Here is a 21,030-nt window from a genome sequence, read left to right as displayed (position 1 = left end):
AAATTATTTAAAAAAAGAAAAATGTAAGTGCACTTTCAAAGAGCAAAACTATCGTTTTATGTTTTGACTTTATTGGATGAGAAAGATATTCGTTGATCAGTTTGGAATGCAGTTACAATAGAATACTAAGTAGATGTGTCTATTGTAAACTACTCCTATACAATAGGCTAGTCATACTAGGAAACTATTGACTTATTCTAATATAATATAAATAACACTTATAACAATAATAATAATAACATGGCTAACACTCCCCCTCAAGCTCAAGGAGGGTGCACAACCACATTGAGCTTGTCTCGTAAAGCAGCAAAACGCGGGCCAGGCAACGGTTTGGTGAAGATATCCGCTAGTTGGTCCTTGGTTGAAACGAAATTGACTGTCATGTCTCCGGATGCCACCTTGTCACGAACAAAGTGGTAGTCAATTTCTACATGTTTAGTCCTGGCGTGGAAAACCGGGTTAGCACAAAGGTAGGTAGCGCCAAGATTATCACACCACAGAGTAGACGGTTCCCCGTTATGTAGACCTAGCTCACGCAGCAGCGACACAACCCATGTGACCTCAGCAGAGACGTCAGTGAGAGCTTTGTACTCAGCCTCCGTGGAGGAGCGAGCAACAGTGCACTGTTTCCTGGATAACCAAGAGACTAGATTAGTCCCGAGAAAGACAGCGTATCCACTAGTACTCTTTTTGTCTACCGGGCAACCAGCCCAATCGGAATCTGAAAAGGCATGAATAGTGGTCGAGGGAGAAGGCGCGAGTCGTAGGCCGTGATTGAGAGTCCCCTTGATGTACCGTAGGACCCGTTTCGCAAGGCCCCAATGATCAGCAGTTGGAGAATGCATGAATTGACATAACCGATTCATAGCAAAAGACAAATCAGGCCTCGTTATGGTTAAGTACTGAAGCGCCCCTACTATGCGGCGATATTGTGTCGGATTGTCACACGGTTCCTGAGACGGGGAAACAGCGTGAGTTACTGCAGCAGGTGTAGCAAGTGGTTTGCACTCAGACATTCCAGCGCGAGCTAGTATGTCATTCATATAACGACGTTGTGAAAGCATCATCCAGAGTCAAGCTGAACTGTTTCTATGCCCAGAAAGAACCCAGGTGTGCCGAGATCCCAGATTTTGAATGTGTCTGATAGTCGGTGTAGAAGAGTGGTGATGAGGGCTGCATCATTGCCCATCATAATTATGTCATCAACATATACGAGCAGGTAGACCCGTGATTTTCCAGAAGTGAAATGGAAAAGAGAAACATCCGTTTTCGATGGTAAAAAACCTGCAGAAAGCAAATAGTCATGCAGCCTTTTGAACCAAGCTCGGGGAGCTTGTTTCAGGCCGTACAAGGAGCGCTGAAGATGGCACACATAATCAGGATGTGTGGGATCCTCATACCCCGGTGGCTGCTTCATGTAGACCGTCTCAGCTAGATGCCCATTAAGGAAGGCATTATGTACATCTAGCTGACGAAGTGTCCAATGATGAGAAACAACAAGAGAGAATAGCAGACGGACAGTAGTCGGCTTGACCACCGGACTAAAGGTGTCGAAGAAGTCCTCGCCTGCTACCTGATTAAAGTCTTTGGCCACAAGCCTGGCTTTATAGCGCTCAACTGAGCCGTCAGCAGTACCCTTGGTCCGGAATACCCACTTGCACCCGATGACATTCATGTGGGGTTCGGAAGGCACCAGGGACCAGGTATTGTTGTGTAAGAGTGCATTGAACTCTTGGTCCATAGCTTCACGCCATTGCGGGTGGCCAACAGCTTGTGAGTAGCATGTTGGGTCCGCAGTTGCGCTTAACGCATGTAATTCTTCGCCCGTTCCTCGAGTCATACGGCGAAGCCGCATTGTATGATCCCGAACCCGAGTCTGAGCTCTTCGGACTCGGACGGCACGAGTCTTGACAGGCCCTTCAATAGCCAATGGAGGTGGCGCTTCTTGTGCTAAGGGAACCGGACTAGCCGACGGCCCTGGCACATTCTCGGGGGAAACCACCGTGGGAGTAGACACAGTCTGAGTTAAAATAGGACTGGTCGCCCACGGTAGTGCCGGTGATGACACGGCGTTGTCAACCTGTTTCTCCAATTCTGCAAAAGGAAAGATGTGTTCGTCAAAGCGCACATGGCGACAGATATAGACCTTTCCGGTAGTTAAATCAACACATCTGTACCCCCTAAAGGACACCGGGTAACCTAAGAATACACAGGGTGTAGACCGATACTCCATCTTATGCCGATTGTAAGGCCTAAGATGGGGATAGCAGCGACACCCGAATACACGAAGAAATGTGTAAGGCGGAGACACTTTGTGTATAAGACTGTAAGGACTTTGAAACTGTAGGGCTGATGATGGTAGATAATTTATTAGACATGTGGCTGTTTCAAAAGCGTAGTCCCAATATTGTAGCGGGACTGAACCTTCGGCCAGTAGGGCCAATCCGGTTTCGACTATATGTCGATTCTTGCGTTCTACCCGCCCGTTTTGTTCGTGCGTATAAGCACATGACTGTCTGTGGTTTATACCGAGATTAGCAAAAATGTTATGTAATTTACGGTACTCCCCACCTAGATCCGATTGGATGGATTTGATAGAACGTGAAAATTGGCGTTCTACAAGGACACGAAACACCTCGAAAGTTTTATATATATCTGATTTTACCCGTAAGGGATAAAACCAGGTGAAACGGGAAAAATCGTCAACGAATAATACAAAATACCTATAGCCACTACTGGAAATTACATGGGAAGGCCCCCAAATATCAGTATATATTAAATCTAATACATGCTGACTACTAAAAGGAACCCTATCTAAAGGAAATCGGGCTGATTTTCCCATATGACACGATTTGCATGACTCCAGTAAGACGGCTTTATTTGTTGCGACCGGGCAGATTTTTAGGACACGACTCTGAACACTTGCATGCGGATGGCCAAGCCTTCGATGCCACACATCGGGAGTGGTACGGGAAGTGAGGTAAGCAAATTGAGATTGTGACACCGGAAGTTTATATAGACCACCCGAGGTGGGCCCTTTAAGCAGTGTTGCCTGTGTTATGGAATCCTTGACATAAAAACAGTTTTTGTAAAATTCAAAATAGCAGTTATTTTCATTAGTAAACCGCTGGACTGACAGTAAAGGAACGGATAAATCAGGAACTAATAAAACATTAGACATTTTAAGTGACTTAGACACAGATGGTACAGACGCATGACCAACTCGGGAAATAATCAAACCTGCACCATTTCCTACGCGCAGAACATCGCCACCCGTATATTCGTCTGATTGGGACATCAGACTTGCGTCTGGTGTAGCATGAGCCGACGCGCCGGTGTCGGGAAACCACCCGTCCGTCGAACCCGGAGCAGATTCATCTCCAGCAACCGCGACGTGAGCCTGCACTGTGGACTGTCCGGAGTAACGCTGGTAGCACGTCATGGCGGTATGGCCCTGGGCGTGGCAAATTTGGCAGCGAGGAGTGCCGTTCCGTCCGCGTCCCCGACCTTGGCCGCCTCGTCCGCGATTACGTCCCCCGGACTGCCCACTGCCACGCCGTCCGCCGCCCCCATTGCGGCCTCGTCCGGCATAGTGAGCCGTTGGTGGAGCGGCAAAACCAGACTCGGCACCCGGAAAATCCTCCGCATGTATAAACTCCTGTGCCTGTAAGAAATCTGAGAGTTGGGAGATTGTTACCGGTGTACCCGCAGCTGTAAGAGACGAGGCCATTGCTCGGTATTCTGGACGCAGCCCGCGGAAGACGAACAAATTTTGTTCATCAAGTGAAATAGGCCGCCCGGCGAGCGCTATATTTTCCACCAGCAGTTGCGCTCTGCCGAGATATTCGGCAGCCGAGCTATTCCCTTGGCGTAAAGAGTGGAACTGGCCAAGGAGCGACAGACAACGGGCGCGGGTGGAGCTACTGAGTGCCGTGGTGATGGACTCCCATACTTCCCGGGATGTCGACCGGCCAACCGCCAAGTGCATCACCTCATCCGAGAGGGATGAGATGAGTAAAGATAGGATTGCCTGATCCTGTCTGATCCACGCCTTGTAGTCGGGATTCGGGATCGAAGCCGGGGTGGCGGAGGCAGTGGCGGATTCACCGGATTCCGGCGTAGCGGCGATGAGTGGTGGCGGGCACGAGATCTCACCATTAACGAACCCGAGCAACTCCTGGCCACGAAGGAATGGCACCAACTGAGTCCTCCAAAACAGAAAGTTGCGCATTGTCAACTTTATGGACACATATTGTAGAAATGAGGTAAACTGAATAAAAATTATAACTCACTTTTTGTTCTAAATTTATCAAAGTATGTCAAGTCAAAAGCGAGTAAAAAGTGATAATATATGTAGTACAATAACTTTTTTTTTTAATAACAATTATTGAAAAAATATACCATATTTAAAGAGAGAGATATAGGGATTTTGTAGTTTTTTGGAAAACAATAAGTGCACTTTTTGATAGTAAAACTCCTGTTATATGTGCTGATTTTATTGGAGAATATATGTAAATGAATAAAAATTGTAACTTGCTTTTTTACTCTTTGATTTACGGGAAGATCCGTAGTTGTTATCCAAATGTGCGCTTTGAGTGATCGAAACTCGCATTGTGACCTTAACTGGTAAAGAATCACAATTCAAAAGGAAGTAAACCAACTTAAATCAAATTTAAAATCTTGTAGTTAATTAAATAAATCAACTGTCTGACCAACTTGGAGGCTGCCCCACTTGCTTCTTATTCTGAATCAATCAAAATATTTAAAGTCATAAAGAAAAAAACAACAGTTTTTCCTTTTAAATTTTTTATTGTAAGAAATAAGAATGTGCCCTAACTACCAAACTACACATAATCTCATAATCTGGGTTTAAATAATGGAACGTGACAATGAAAAGATTGAAAACATCATTAAGAATATTATGCATTCCAAGAAGGGTTAGACTTTGCTCAATATTTTAAAATCGGAGCATGTGAACTTGGTGGCGTGGTGCCAACTTGCATTTAATGCACATCAAATCGTCAATATTATACTTAAGGAAAGTCTACACGTGTTAATAAATATTGATATCTTTTACATCGAGTGTAACTCAAAAAAAAAAAAAATTGTACAACATAACTAAAAGAATGTGCTTTGTAATGTCACATTCTCATGTTTGGTTCATATTATCTTACTTTGTTAAGGGAATATAACTTTCCTTAAGGAATGTAACATACCCTCTCCATATATTTAAAAGAGAATGCGATTCCCTCATGCACAACCGTGTAAGGCTCTTAACGAACTGAACATGAACGAACAAATGTTGTTCATGTTCGTTTGTTGATTTTTAGAGTGTTCGTGTTCGTGTTCGTTTGTCAAGGTCCTTTTCGTGTTCGTTTGTTAAGTGTTCATTAGTGTTCGTTAATGTTCATGAATGTGTTTGTAAACGTTTGTGAACGCATTTGCAAACATGTTCGTTAACGTTCGTGAACACCTTCATAAACATTAAATAAACAAACACATGCACATGTTCATGATAATAATTCGTTCGTGAACAAGAAATAGTCTCTGTTCACGAACAATAACCAAACAAACAATATAACGACTATAAAAATAATACAAATAAGTCCAAAAATAGCATCTAATATCAAAGTAACAATACCAAGTCTCAAAAAAAAAATACACAAATTGTTTGTTCACATTACAAATTAAACCAAAAACATAAAAACATAAAAACTTAAAACATAAGATATTTAGATTCCACATCTGGTATCCCAATAAAATTAATAAAGTAGTATAATTGTATAGTCTTAATTTTTTTTTTTATTACAAAGGAAGGGGGATACCCATACAAACTACGCCTACACTTTGGCTCAAAACCTAAACCTCCCACATAAGGGAACAATCCGATACTAGTGGACCACAAGCCACTTTTGTATAGTTTTAATATGTGTGTCTGTGTATGTATTAATATATAGAGGAGTGAAATTAAAAAAATAAATATAGGCGGCTTAAGTGCTTGTTCAGACTTCAGAACATGCTCGTGGACATTATTAAATGAACACTAAACGAGCTGAGTTTATTCACAAACATTATTAAATGAACACTAAAAGAGCTTGTTCATGAATATTATTAGACGAACATAAATGAGTTTGTTCACAAGCTCTTAGGAACTGAGCCTACAAATGTACAACCTCTGTTCGTTTATTAACTAAGTTTTAAACTTTGTTCATTTATTCGTTTACCTTAATAAATGAATGCTTATCAAACACGAGTAATTTACCAAAAGTTGTGTTCACTAAAACTCCTAGTCCGGTGTACTGTAAGGTGTTATAAATATGTATTTAGTGTGACCATTATTAGTATTGATTATGTAACGGTTAAGTGATTAATGGCTGCATTATGTCTTCCGTTACATTTGTATATTATATATAGATGTCTTATGGTTGTATGGAAGATACACAGATGTATGAATAAGAATATCCTCTCGTCCTTGTTTCTTACTTTCACTTTCTGCAGTTCCTTTGATCAATCATGTTTGAGCTAATAGGTTACAACACGTTATCAGCAAGCTCAATTACGGTGAACGGTACAAATTCCTTTTTTTACTCGAATATGCATTTTTTTTTTATGATTGATATATGATATATGCGATTCATATGTTTTCTTGAATATACAATTTGTATGAAAGGCAAAGAACATGAAATCACAGATATATTTTTTTCTTCGTATGTGTGTTTTTTTCCCCACATATCTCAAGAAGTTTTTATCTGCTGGACTACTTATGTATATCTAGCAATAAAACAAAAAACTGCATACACAAATATTTTTCGAAATGGTTTTTGCATTTATATATATATTCTTGCGAAAATTTTCAGCATATTCATCAGAAAAATATGTATTTATTCAGATTGAGTAAATTATTCTCTGAAATCGTGTGTATATTTCGAATTCCATTGTTCAAATAAAAATGGATGTATTCATACGAGAAATAGAAAGATGTTTTTTTTCGAGATTATATCAGATGTATATTGTGTATACATATATATCAATAATAAAAAAAACATCCTACTGCCTGTAGCCTAAATTATCATCGGTTTTTCCCCGGCGACCACGAAAGTTTTTTCCGATGATCGATGGTGCGCTCTTGCTTACTTTTCGTCGACCGCCGTTGGGCGGTGGAGAGACGGCATTTTAAAAAAAAAAACAGTTTTTTTTGGCCGGTTTATCGCCGCTGGCAGCGGTGACGCCGTTGTTTATTGATCGATGTCCATGGTAGACGCACCGTTGGGTGCTCCGTCGATTGCGTTCCGATGGACTAAGGCGACGGCGGCGTTGTGCGATTGGCTCGCGATCGTTCCGGCAGGAGGCAGCGACGCGGCACTCCGGCAGAGGGTCGCGACGTGAAGCTCCGGCGGAGGGATGGCGGTGTTGTGTGGGCGATGGCGGCAGCGATGTTTTGCGATGGCGTCCTAAACGGGAATAGACGCACAAGCAGATTCTTACAGCTGTGATTTACAGTTTTGAATTGCTGTATAATATTTTTCAAAGCAGGTTATTATTCTTATTTTTAGTAATGTGAGCATCTGTTTTGATAAACTTTCTCATGGTTACCCTTTAATCATTTTTATGGCTAGAAATAATTTTACAATTTTACCATAATTTGATAATGCTAAAGTGTGATTTTGTAACATATTTTTGGAAAAGATTTTTTTGTGGCAATTAAATATTGCATTTTTTTAGTCTTGTCATAATAATCTTGATTATGATATGGGAATCATATTTTAGAGTTTCTATTGAAATTGCTTATTCAAATTTTTATGTGGTAATAATGATTTCCTGGTATGATACAAACAAAAAAAATATTTAATTATTACTATTAAGTAATATTTTTTTTTTCAATTGAGAATTTCATGTATCATTGTCATTATTATTCTTGGATTTTGATATCCATATTGGTTGAGAATGAATATTTAGATTTATTCTCATATTCATACTTTTAATTCAAGATTATTATTATGCATATAATCGAATTAAGTGCATAGTATTATTGATTTAAATTATTCAATTTGATTATTTGAGATTTTAATTTGCAAATGAAAATATATCTTGTGATTTTGATATTATTGGAGTTTGCATTATGAAGTATGAATGTATGCATTTATTTATTTTGGCACAAATAGCAATAATTTGCCTTTTCAGGAGATCCAAAATCTTAAAGCAAATAAAGATAAATCATACATCATTTTTATTCCTTTTATGCAATAAGCATATCAGGCCTAATAGACATACGTTATCTAATAAGCATGCCCCCAGATGATCATGATACTCTGCAACATCATCAGAATCGGACAGTCGCGATTCATCGGTAGTAATGAATATTGGGCCACTGCCTTGATTAAAAGGAGACAATACGGTCTCTTCTGAGCTAGCCCTATAGCGTTTCTTGCCTACTAACCAAGTTTTATTATTATTTATGGTTAATTGGTTGTGCATTCATGATAATTGGTGTAACTCACCCAATAATTATGTTTCATTGTCCTTATAAATTTCCATCAAAATCAATATATATTGCTTATCCATATTTATATCTTCCCGATAGTGCATATATAAATCAATTGCCACACAAATTATTGCTACATGATCTGTATGCTACGGCTAAATGCTAATGGTCATACTTTAAATTGTTTTTAATATTTCTGCCAAGGCTGTAAGGAATAATTATTATTGCCAAGCAAATTTTTAAATGATATAGAGCTGGATTATATTATGAGAGTTGGGGCTACTCTTTCACCAGAAGTGAAAATTCGACAAGTTTTTTGTTTGGTATCTAATTTCATCAACATACTATGAGGTGTTAGCTCCATGCATGCAGGACATATTATTGCTCATATTATTTATGGTATTTTTTTTGGAAAGCAAATTAAGCATTTTTGGAGGAAATATTCTTTTTGGGGACCTTCAAAAATTGAATATCCTGATCCACTACATATCACATACGCTAGTACATGATGCATTTCCCTATCTGCATTCAATTTTTTTATTATGCAACCCTTCTAGCTATATCCCATCATGAGAAATCAACGGTGATGTTGGTTGCATTATAAGATCTTTTCTCGGCATTAGGGAGAGATTTGAAATTTTCTAATAAATTAAATGCCGAGAAATTGATAAAAATCTTATGTACTAGCCTTATAGAACCAGAAGTTCAGACATTGAATAAATTATCTGCTAGAAATCCCAAGGAGTGACTAAGTCCATAGAAAATATTTCATTAAGAGTTGAAATCCCCAACTAAGACTAAACATCTCTACCATTATGCCAGAAGCATATATTGGTTTAAGAATTTACAAAACTAGATCTAGTATATAGAAATTTCGTCACTCCAGAAATATAGAAAATTTTATCCTGAAGATATTCGCCTAGAAGGCGAAAATTCCCAGTAAAATTGTAGGTGCACCAAATAACTAAAATACTGGGGAAGCGGAACAACCAAATTCAAATATTCTTGGGAAATGCCATATATTTGGTTGATAAAAAATTGTCATGTGTATAAAAGATATTTACAAAGCTGTTACAGTTGTCGACAACATATTTTGCCTCTATTGCTCATAAATACTTATAATCTGGATCCAGAAATTGAAGCAGTAGTATAACGCCCGAAGCGTGCTAACTGTTTTGATAGAAAATAGCAATTAAGGCATACAAATCAAAACTCCCTAATAAAAGGCAAGTTGAGGATTTTCGCAAAGACCCAATATTAGTCATGGCTTTATATTCCGCTATTCAATAAAACTAGCAGTAAATAAATTAGATATGTAGCTAATAGTTATAGTTATCACATATTTATATGGGTAACTTGTTACTTATATTTAAAATCTTTGATGGATTTTCTCAAAATGTGATGAATGAAAATCACAAAATAATAAGAAGTATAAAAGTTAGTAAGTTACTAACTATGACCTTTCTTATATAGTCAATAAATTGACTAAAGGTATTTTCTCCCCCAAAACAAAGTATGAAAATATATTATCATAAACATGCCTAGTAATGTTATATGTGATTACGAAACTTAAATATCGTTTCCTCTTGAAAATATCCTAAATATATCCTCTAGTTTATCTTGAAAAATCCTTAATGGATTTATAATTCCCGAAATGAGGATTTATTTTAGTATCATTATGTGCCATTATTTACTTTTTAAAGAGTTGCGAATGGGGTTATTATCCTCACATAGAAGGAATAATATGTACCATTATGTGCTCAATAAAGAGTTGATAATGGACATACTTATTATCTCAGTCAATTTTTATGGTGTAAACATCAATGAAATAAATGTAGAACTTGAAGATTGCTATCTTCAGGGGGAGACGAGAAGTAGATTTACTCGAATCAATCCGGAAGATTGGATGTAAAATCCTGAGGATTAAGTCATAAAAGACTATCAGTTGTGCACTATTTGCAACACATCATGAGTTTTCCTCACTAGTTTTCTCCAATTGGATTTTTTAGTGTGGTTTTTAACGAGGCATAAGTATGATACAATAATGTAAACGGGGAAATGTAGCAAAAATAATTGTTTCAGTAGACAAACCCCAAAATTAGACCTGGCAATTCGTGTATACGGGTCCGTTAACGGATCGACACGATAACGACACGAACACGATAAGGCTAAACACAGACACGACACGTTATGGTTAACGGGTTCAAATTTTTAACACGAACACGAACACGATTTATTAACGGGTTAAATGGGTTGACACGATAGACACGTTTGTTAACAGGTTTCAACTCGTGTCAACACGATATGACACGAAACCCGTTTAAACCCGCTATTTCTATTAATATATTTAAAAAACTAAAATTTAAAGTTAAGTTCTATAAAAAAGAAATAAAACCTACAATTCAATTCACCAAACAAATTAAAAAACATTCAATTCATAACATTCATAAAATGATAAAATAAAATCCAAAAATCATAATTAAAGGAGTCCATACAAGTTTTTAGAATAAAAAGAACACAATAAAAATTCAAATTTCAAATTGTTCAACATCAATAATTGGTGTAGGATCTTGGCCTAATGTAGTAAATTCATCCTTAATTATATTCATAATATCTTTTGTAATCTCATTCATGACAATGGTTTTTAGCGGGTTGTAAACAGGTTTGGTAAACGGGTTCGTGTTAACGGGTTAACACGATAATATTAACGGGTTAAACGGGTTCTTAATAGGTTTAACGGGTTGACCCGTTAAAGATATGACACATAACGGGTTCTTAACGGGTCAACCCGTTAACGACCCGGGACACGTTAAGACTAAACACTAACCCGTTATTTTCGTGTCCGGTTTCGTGTCGTGTTAACGGGTCGTGTCCATAATTGCCAGGTCTACCCAAAATCCTAAAGATTATGCTGATTATGCCTTGAAGGCTAATGATTGTACTCTTTTTCCCTTAACTAAGTTTTCCCACAGGGTTTTCTTAAGTTAAGGTTTTTAATGAGGTGGCCAATACAATATATGTTTTTACATATATCATGTACTCTTTTCTTCAACTAGGTTTTTTTCCCACGTGATTTTCTTAGTGAAGTTTTTAATGAGGCATGAATATATTTTCTATTGTACTATCTTATTGTCTAGGTTTTTCCCACAGGGTTTTCCTAGCAAGTTTTTAATGATGCAAGATCGCGGCCAAATAATGTCCAAGGGGGAGTGTTATAAATATGTATTTAGTGTGGCCATTATTAGTATTGATTATGTAACGGTTAAGTGATTAATGACTGCATTATGTCTTCCGTTACATTTGTATATTATATATAGATGTGTTATGATTGTATGGAAGATACACAGATGTATGAATAAAAATATCCTCTCGTCCTTGTCTCTTCCTTTCACTTTCTGCAGTTCCTTTGATCAATCATGTTTGAGCTAATAGATTACAAACATAAGGACAATTTTCGCATAATGTTCATGAATTACTTATTTGGTAGCAGATTGATACTTTATCAAGAATTATTACTCTTCTCGTAATCAAACTTGATAAAACTTCTTTCAGTAGATGACTTGGATTTACGTTCTCAAATATATAAGCAGTTGTCTGGGTGGTGTAGTTGGTTATCACGCTAGTCTCACACACTAGAGGTCCCCGGTTCGAACCCGGGCTCAGACACATTTTGTGAACCTTTCAAAGTTTTAGCAACAAGTTATTGTGCATTCCCATCAGTGTATATTGAGGAAGAAAAGGCCTGCAATGTAACATCATATTAGTGAATTTTGGACGTAGCATTATTTTAGAAGAGTTAATCTTATAGGGCTTTTTTTTTTTTTTTTGGGTGTTTAAATATATATATAAACAGATATTTTTCAAAGAGTTTAAGGGTGTATGTGTTTGGTTCAAACATTGGAATCGAAATGGTAATGAAAACCAAATATTTGGTCATATAAAATGAATTAGCAAATAAAATAGGGGCAAAATGGAAAACAAAATAATGCACTAAATTTGCTATTTGATGAACAGTATATGGCGTTGCACTGTTCATATTGATGGTAATTTTTTTACTACAATGGCGTGTCCCTTGGAGAGCTCTTGCGCCAAAAATTTCACAATTTTTATATTTTGCCGTATTCTTTGGAGATGATCTTAATGTTGTTTGCCCATTGCGGATACAATTGCCGTATAAAATGAATTAGCAAATAAAACATGGGCAAAATGGAAAACAAAATAATGCACTAAATATGTTGTTTGATGAACAGTATATGGCGCTGCACTGTTCATATCGATAGTAAATTTTTTACCACAATGGCGTGTTCCTTGGAGAGCTCTTGCACAAAAAATTTCACCATTTTTATATTTTGCTGTGTTCTTTGGAGATGATGATCTTAATGTTGTTTGCCCATTGCGGATACAATTGGCCGATATGATGTTACTTTTTCTATATTTATGTAAACTTATTTAATTTGGTAGTTCATTTTCTCATATGTACAAAAATAAATTACGTATATAACTTACCAAATAATTTAAATGAACAAGTGTGTACAGATTAAGTTAGACGTATATAAAGAAATTAAAACTCAATCTATTAATGATCCTTCAAATTTTGTTTTATTAGTTTTTTGAATTATAAGGACTGTTGCTAAGTTCATATTCATAGATTTAATTTTTCGAATTTAATAATCAATTTTAAAACAAACTACATCATATAATTTTAATTTCAAAATAATCAGCCCTTTTTATACTAAGTTTCTTCATTTTGTCCATAACCAATTACTAAGAATGTGAAATAATATAATTTAGGTCCCAATGCAACTTTGAGCAGTTAGCAAGTATGCTGCAGGAAGACACACCACTCGTTGTAATCTGCATGCGGGGCAATACACTCTTAAGGGGAAAATCAATTTATTTTTTATTTTTTTTTGAAAACAAAAAACAACGAAGGTATATTACTGCATGAGAACAAAAATAAAGTCAGGAGGAATAGAGTCACAGTATAATGTGTCAGCCTGAGAATAGGCTCTCAAAACTAAAGAATGTGCTAAAACTAACATTGAATGATCCAGAAATTAAAGAGATTGAAGAAGCTCAGAATCATATATACGATCAGACTTATCTCGTTGGAATTGTTAAGTTGTAGCTAGTGCAGAGAGACACAATCAATCTGGAGTGTAACTGAGCTTAAACCACGATCCTTTAACTAAGATAGTGCTTTCTTGCAGGCCAGAGTTTTCGCCATAAGAGGGTTTGTGCAACCCAAAAGAATTTCGTTGGTGGTTGCGACGAAATCCCATCCGGGGCAAGAAGTACGTATAGCGATGTGGCAGTTCTAGTTGAGGTGATAAATCCAGCATCAAAGCTACATATGTGCGCCAGCTGCTGGTCGGCAGCCACATGAACAGACGACATCGTCGGATTTTAGCAGTGCGGAGGAGGTGTTGTGCCTCATACGCTGCATGATGCCACGCGAGGAAACCCTAATGCGCAGCCTTCCAGACACGTTTCGGTAATGGTAGCTTAGTATCCCAGACGACATTGTTTCTTGCACTCCAAATATGGTATATGACATCTGCAATTTCCACCACAACAGTTTCATCCAACACACTCATCGCATTGTTTAACAAAGTAGAAAAGGTGACACTTATAACACATGAAATTCCAAGGGAACATTAATGCCATACTTGTTGAGAGAATTGAAATCACACAAAGTAGAGAGTGCATGGCATCCTCGGACTCACATCCACCCTTCTCCTTATAAGATTAGTAGTAGTTGGGAGAATTATATTTCTCTCACAACTCACCAGAGAAAGATCCTCCACTTGGGGGCAGCCAACTAATTCTCCTCTTATGCTCCTATAACCATTTTTTATTGAGTAGTAGAGGAAAATCAAATTTACTATATGTCAATTGATAATTTCCTATCTATCAATCAAACCCCTAATCCTAGTATTTATTATAATAAATTCAAATGATACAAGATTTACCTATATATTTAGTATTTTCCTTAAAGTGTAACCACCAGTAAAATGGTTTGTAGCTTGTGGAGAATTATAGAAAGCTTAGAGAGGACGTTGGGAATTCGTGATTATATGATAATATAATGTTCACATTTTAAAATGGGAGAATATTCCAAAAATGCAGATAATGCAAAGGCAATATAATTTTAATAAGAATATGTATGTATCCCAAAACTACTACTTATACTGACACTAATTTTTTGAGTAAATACCAGCGGAGGTCCTCTGACTTTGGTGGCACTGTCACTTTTAGTTCTCAACTTTTAAATCAACCACTCTTAATCCTCTTACTTTTTGTTTCTAGCCATCTATGGTCCTTCCGTTAAACTTGACCATCTAATGCCGTTTTCTCAAGGATAATTCAGTCATTTCATAATTAATTTATTAATTATTGTGTTTGTTGAGTCATATCGAGATATCCCGACGTCGTTTTGGCACAACCTTCGTACCAGCTTTTGTACGCCATTTTGATTCACGAGCTGGTTTTGTACACGTTCATAGCTAGGGAAACCATTGTTTGACTATTTTGATGAGGAAATTAAACATGATAATTAATAAATTAATTATGAAAGGACCGAATTATCTTTTAGAAAACAACATTAGATGGTCAAGTTTAATGAAAGGACCATAGATGGCTAGAAACAAAAAGTAAGAGGACTAAAAGTGATTAATTTAAAAGTTGAGGACTAAAATTGGCAGTGACACCAAAGTCGGAGGACCTCCGCTGGTATTTACTCCTATTTTTTTACACACGCGTTGCGAGACTGATTTAATGCCCAATATTTGTACTTAAATAAGTACTCTGTAAATCAAAGTTTATCAATACAAAATTATATAGGAGAAGTTCATTATAGTTGACATTAAAATTAATGTTTAATTTGCACTTTTCTAAAAACAATTATCTAAATACTTATTGTTGTTAATTCACTTTTGGATAGGTTTGTCATTGTCTTTGTCCTCATTGCTTGTTCGCTTCTTTTTTGTTGGTAGCGCCTTATGCGCAATTGAGTTACTCGTGCTGGTTAAATAACATATTTGGTCTAATTAGTTTTGTTACATTAGAGAAGAGTTAAATACCAGCCAAGGTCCCTTTCAAAAATAAAAAATAAAAAATCAGCCAAGGTCCATAAAGTTTGGTGGTTTCACCACCTATAGTCCATAACTTCTGTAATTACTATCCGTGGTCCTCCGAGTTGCGAAATCTGACCTGCTGCCATCCTCCCGTTAGTTCATTCCGTCTAAGCCATCAAAAGCGGGGGTAAATATGTCATTTGCCATATAACAAAACATTCAGAAATTAAAAATCACAAAATACCTTCAACCGATCTTATTTTTCGTTTGACGACGACATTTCGGATTGCTTCCGTCGGCATACAGAGCCCATTTTTCTCGACGCCGGACATGTAACTCCTCACCTCTTTCCTAGTCATGTCCTGCAGCACGGCCATGAACGTAACTTTGGGTTGAAGAGCGGTTTCTCTGCCATTTGAGGCAGCGTCGTGGGTAAAAACTCGAAGTTTTGATGTGTTTGAGGGGGTAAAGAAGGGAGTGGTGGTGGCGGTGGTTGTGATGGAGCCACCACGGGAGAGAAAGAAATATGGGTTCTAGGGGATGCTGGTGGAGGCGGCGCGTGGAGTTGAACAATATGGGGTGAGTGTACGAGTTGAATGGTTGGGGTTACAGAGCTGGGAGTTTCAGAGGGTCCGAGTAAAGAGAGAGTGAGGGAAGTCGGAGGATCAATTGCCGACGAAGAAGCCGTTTCGATCTGCGACACCGGCGTGGGAAAAACCCTGCCGGTGCGAGCAATGGGCCGGTAAAGCTGAGGGAGGCTAGAATCGCTCAAATCAGATCCGGCGAAAGCTGGTTGCACCACCGCAGCAGACACGACTTCGCCAACCTCCCCGTAATCGATTTGCTGATCAGAGACCAGATCGATGCCGAAACCCTCTGTTTTCGGCGGATAATCTCTCTCTCTCTTAGTCGACGACAAAGATGGGTCAACGACGACCTTTATTTCTTTTAGGCAAACAATTGACGCGATGCGAGCAGATTCGGTGGCAACTAGGCAGATCCCGCGGCAGTTCACGGCGGTCGCGGCTGAGTAGTGGCTTCCGACGTGGTGGTAGGTGTTTCTTGCGAGATTCCCGGCGTAGGCTATTTCCGGCGGCAGTGAGTTGGCTTTACGGCAGCAGTAAAAAAGAAATATATATGCCAAATGACATTTCTATCCCCCGCTTTCGACGGCTTAGATGTCAGGAACTAACGGGAGGACAACAGCATGTCAGTTTTCGCAACTTGAAGGACCACAAATGGTAATTACGGAAGTAAAGGACTATATGTCGTGAAACCACCAAACTCGAGAGACCTTGGCTGATATTTACTCCATTACAAAAATATATGCATGAAATCCCTAAGTTGATTCTCTTATGCTAATATTTATAAAATTTACATGTCATTTTTAACTATTGATCATACTAGATGGATCGAATTAGTCCACACTTATCACGAGAAACCTAATTCACATTTGATCAGGATTATATATATATATATATATATATATATATATATATATATATATATATATATATATATATATATATATATATATAATTGGGTTCTGGTGAGGTTGGCAGCCCGTGCGGTTGTGGGGTTAAATATGAGCCATTGATCTTACTTAAATCAAGGTCCAGGATTATCAAAATTTAAAAAAATACGGTGGCAATTTGATAATTTTTGCATCTAAGTCAAATTTAAGGTGCGTGAGTTTTGTGCTTAAGGTGCGTGAGATTTGTGCTTAAGGTGCGTGCGTTTTGTGCTTAATGTGCGTGAGTTTGTGCTTAAGGTGCGTGAGTTTTGTGCTTAATGTGAGTAGTTGTTAAAACTTAAAGTGCGTGAATTTTGTGTTTAAGGTGCGTGAGATTTGTGCTTAAGGTGCGTGGGTTTTGTATTTAATGTACGTGAGTTTGTGCTTAAGGTGTGTGTGTTTTGTGCTTAATGTGAGTAGTTGGTAAAACTTAAAGTGCGTGAGTTTTTGTTTAATGCGAGCCATTTTAAAATCTTAGGTGCGTGGATTTTGTGCTTATTAATGTGCTTTGTTCTGTGCTTAATGTGCGTGGTTTATGTACTTAAGGTGAATGATTTGTGTTCTTAAGGTGCTTTGTTTGTGTGTTTAAGGTGCGTGGTGATTTGTGTATTTATGGTGCGCCATTTTAATGCTTAAGATGCGTCGAACTGCACAACCGCACGGGAAACCATTCCCGCACCTGAACCCTTCCCTAGCTCCAATTATCGTAAAGTTGCAAGTTTTATACTCTAGTTGGTAGAGCAGTAATATTAAGGTGATAGTAATGAGATTGGAGCCCCTAGACTACTTCAATCATTTTATATATATATATATATATATATATATATATATATATATATATATATATATATATATATATATATATATATATAGAAAAGAAACGATTTTTAAAAAGTAAGCAACATAGGAATTTATCATTAAATAATAAATACGACAGAAAATACAAGTGAGTAACATAGACATCTGCATATGTTCGAGGTATTACAGCAGAGGAAATGAAGTACAAAAATAAGCCATTGTGTGGGCTGATAGTTGCCATTTAAAATTTGAATTCAAAGATGAGGGGAATGTGAATATATCTTTCTTATAAAAAGTTTTGCAAGTCAAGGACTTTCCAAATTGCATTATTTTATAGAATTATTAGCATGCATGTGAGATATGTGTAAACATAAACAATGGCTTTTCTATATGTTATAAGACAGTCACACAGTTTTCCAGTCAGTGGAGAGAAATCAAGAAGATGGTCTCATCAATGGCAGATTCAACAACTCCATTGCTCACACAAACTCCTGTTTTCCAATATTCAGACCACCCAAGATTACAGCCTCTTCCCAAGCCTGATTTTTGGTCCATTGAGGAGATGATAGAGCCATTGATGAGTGGATTTGGGTGGTGTCAAATTCTCCAAGTCATTCTTTGAAGGCCAGCAAACCTTCATCACCATCTTCACTGATGCCACCCCTTCATGGCACTGCACAGACTCATTCTGCAACTCTCAATCAGACATTTGTGAGCTTCCCACAAATTCATGGAGTTGGGATAAGCCATCCCACACTTCCATTATTTCTGAATGGTCTCTTTACTGTTCTGAGAGTTCAGTCATCACTGGCTTGCCTTCTTCTTCCTTCTTCCTAGGCTGCTTTCTTGGTGGAATTGTGCTGACTCTGGTTGGGGACTCGTTCCGACGAAAAACTGTCCTGTCCTTGTCCTGATTCCCCATGTCATTGGCCTCTGTCTCTCTGCTTTCTCTGCAAACATATGGGCTTACTCTGGTTTAAGGCTTGTGAGTGGATTAGGCCGGGCGGCTATTGGGTCGTGCGTCTTGGTTTTGTCCAGGGAGAGTGTGGGGAAGCAATGGGAATCACAAGTGGGAACTCTTGGATTCCTTTGTTCTACATTGGGATTCTTATCCCTGCCTGGAATTGCTTATCTCACCCAGGGCTATTTCTGTATCTTGCCACTTCTCTTCCTGCTTGCCTCAACAGATGAGAAGAATAAGGTTTGGTCATATGTTGTGCTTGGTGTTTTGGCCATTGTTTTAGGGTCTGCTGTCATTTGTCTGCCTGAAACAATGAGATCAATAGAAGAAGGAGAAGGAATGGATGATCAGATAGTATAGCATAATGATTCATCAAAAGATGAGAATGTTTGATTTTGCTATATGCATAGTTTCATCTCTCCTTTATACATATATTTTCACTTTTGACTGAGTTTTTATCTTCTAAGTTTTAGGGGGCATTTGGTTCACGGACGGGAACGCTAGATTCATGTGTTTGGTTAAAACTAAGGCTTCTCAAATAACATACTACCATTCATTTAAAATGGTAACTAGGATACTATCACACTACATGATAGTTGGCCAGAATGGTAACATATATAAGTACACATGATTTAAAAATAATTAACTAAGAGCTTGAACTTGAGAAGCAAATTTTTTTTACAACCTAACATGACATAATAAGAAATAAAATAAAATATATAATTATAAAAATAATTAAATATGATACATATAATAAACTAACACAAAATATATATTTCATAATAATTATAAATGAAAATAGTAAAAGTAATAAATATGCATGTGAATGTTAGAATATAATACCAAAGTTTTGGCTTGTACCATGTAGGGCTGTTAACGAACTGAACATAAATGAACAGAGGTTCTTTGTGTTCGTTTGTTAAGGTATTTAAAAATCTTGTTCGTGTTTGTTCGTTAAACGTTTATTAGTGTTTGTTAATGTTTGCCAATGTGTTCGTAAACATTTAACGTTTGCGAACACGTTCAAAAACATATTCGTTAACGTTCGTGAGCACATTTATAAACCCTAAATAAACAAATACATGTTCATGATCATAATTCGTTTGTAAACAAGAAATAGTCTATGTTCATTAACAATGACCAAACAGACAATCTAACGACTATAAAAAATATATATAAATAAGTCCAAAACTAGCATCTAGTATCAAAGTAAAAATACCAAGTCCCAAAAAAAAAAAAAAAAAAAAAAAAGAAGAAGAAGAAGAAGACAAATTGTTTGTTCACATCACAAGCCAAAAACATAAAAACTTAAAACATAAGACGTTTAGATTCCGCATCCAGTATCCCAATAAAATTAATGAAGTAGTATAATTATATTGTATAGTCTTAATATGTGTGTGTATTAAAATATATATAAGTGAAATTAAAAAATAAATATAGACTTAAGTACTGCTTGTTCATGAGCATGTCCGTGCACATTATTAAACGAACACTAAAAAAGTTTGTTCATGAACATTATTAGACGAACACAAACTCACTTGTTCACAAGCTCTTAGAAAGTGAGCCTACAGATTCTGTTTGTTTATTAACCAAATTTTAAACTTTATTCATTTATTCGTTTACCTTATTAAACGAACGCTTATTGTACACGAACACAAATAATTTTCTGAAAATACTATTTGCTAACACTTCTAGTACCGTAAGGACAATGTTCGCATAATGTTCATGAATTACTAATTTGGTAGTAGATTAAGATACTTTATCATACTCTTCTCAAAATCAATCTTGATAAAATGGACTTGTATTTATGTTCTCAAAAACGTTCGTAGTCGTCTGGGTGGTGTAGTTGGTTATCACGCTAGTCTCACACACTAGAGGTCCCCGGTTCGAACCCGGGCTCAGACACTTTGAACTTATTTTTCAAAGTTTTAGCACTAAGTTAGTGTGCATTTCCATCCCTTAATATTGAGAAAGAAAATACCTGCAATGTAAGTATGTAACATAAGTGAATTTTGGACGTAGCTTTATTTTGGTCAAAATACCTACGAGGTCTCCATAATATAGTGTTTTGTTCAATTTAGTCTTTATATTTTTATTTTGTTTAATTTAGTTCATGTACTTTTAAAAGTGATGCAATTAAGGACAATAGTTAATGGTGGTAATATTAATGTTAACTTAGGTTACGCGGCACGAACAATAT

At 37.1% G+C, this 21,030-nt stretch overlaps 1 protein-coding gene and 2 non-coding genes across 3 annotated transcripts; 2 read left to right on the top strand and 1 right to left on the bottom strand.

The window, feature by feature from the left end:
* Positions 1-263: 263 nt before the first annotated feature.
* Positions 264-1,016, bottom strand: LOC109189686 (uncharacterized mitochondrial protein AtMg00810-like). Its single transcript, XM_019340298.1, has one exon. The coding sequence runs from the start codon at positions 1,014-1,016 to the stop codon at positions 264-266; it is 753 nt and encodes a 250-aa protein (XP_019195843.1).
* An 11,058-nt stretch (positions 1,017-12,074) lies between these two features.
* TRNAV-CAC lies at positions 12,075-12,148 on the top strand. The gene has a single exon. It is a non-coding gene; the product is annotated as a tRNA-Val (tRNA).
* An 8,513-nt stretch (positions 12,149-20,661) lies between these two features.
* Positions 20,662-20,735, top strand: TRNAV-CAC. Its single transcript has one exon. It is a non-coding gene; the product is annotated as a tRNA-Val (tRNA).
* The last annotated feature ends 295 nt before the right edge of the window (positions 20,736-21,030 follow it).

Source organism: Ipomoea nil, unplaced genomic scaffold (assembly GCF_001879475.1).
Source record: "Ipomoea nil cultivar Tokyo-kokei standard unplaced genomic scaffold, Asagao_1.1 scaffold1562, whole genome shotgun sequence".
Classification (NCBI taxonomy): domain Eukaryota; kingdom Viridiplantae; phylum Streptophyta; class Magnoliopsida; order Solanales; family Convolvulaceae; genus Ipomoea; species Ipomoea nil.
The sequence above is the reverse complement of the archived record's forward strand: the minus strand, read 5'-3'. Positions and strand labels throughout refer to the sequence as shown.

Coding starts and splice junctions, on each gene's coding strand:
- LOC109189686 (XM_019340298.1), bottom strand. CDS start 1,016: ATGTCTGAGTGCAAACCACTTGCTACACCTGCTGCAGTAACTCACGCT.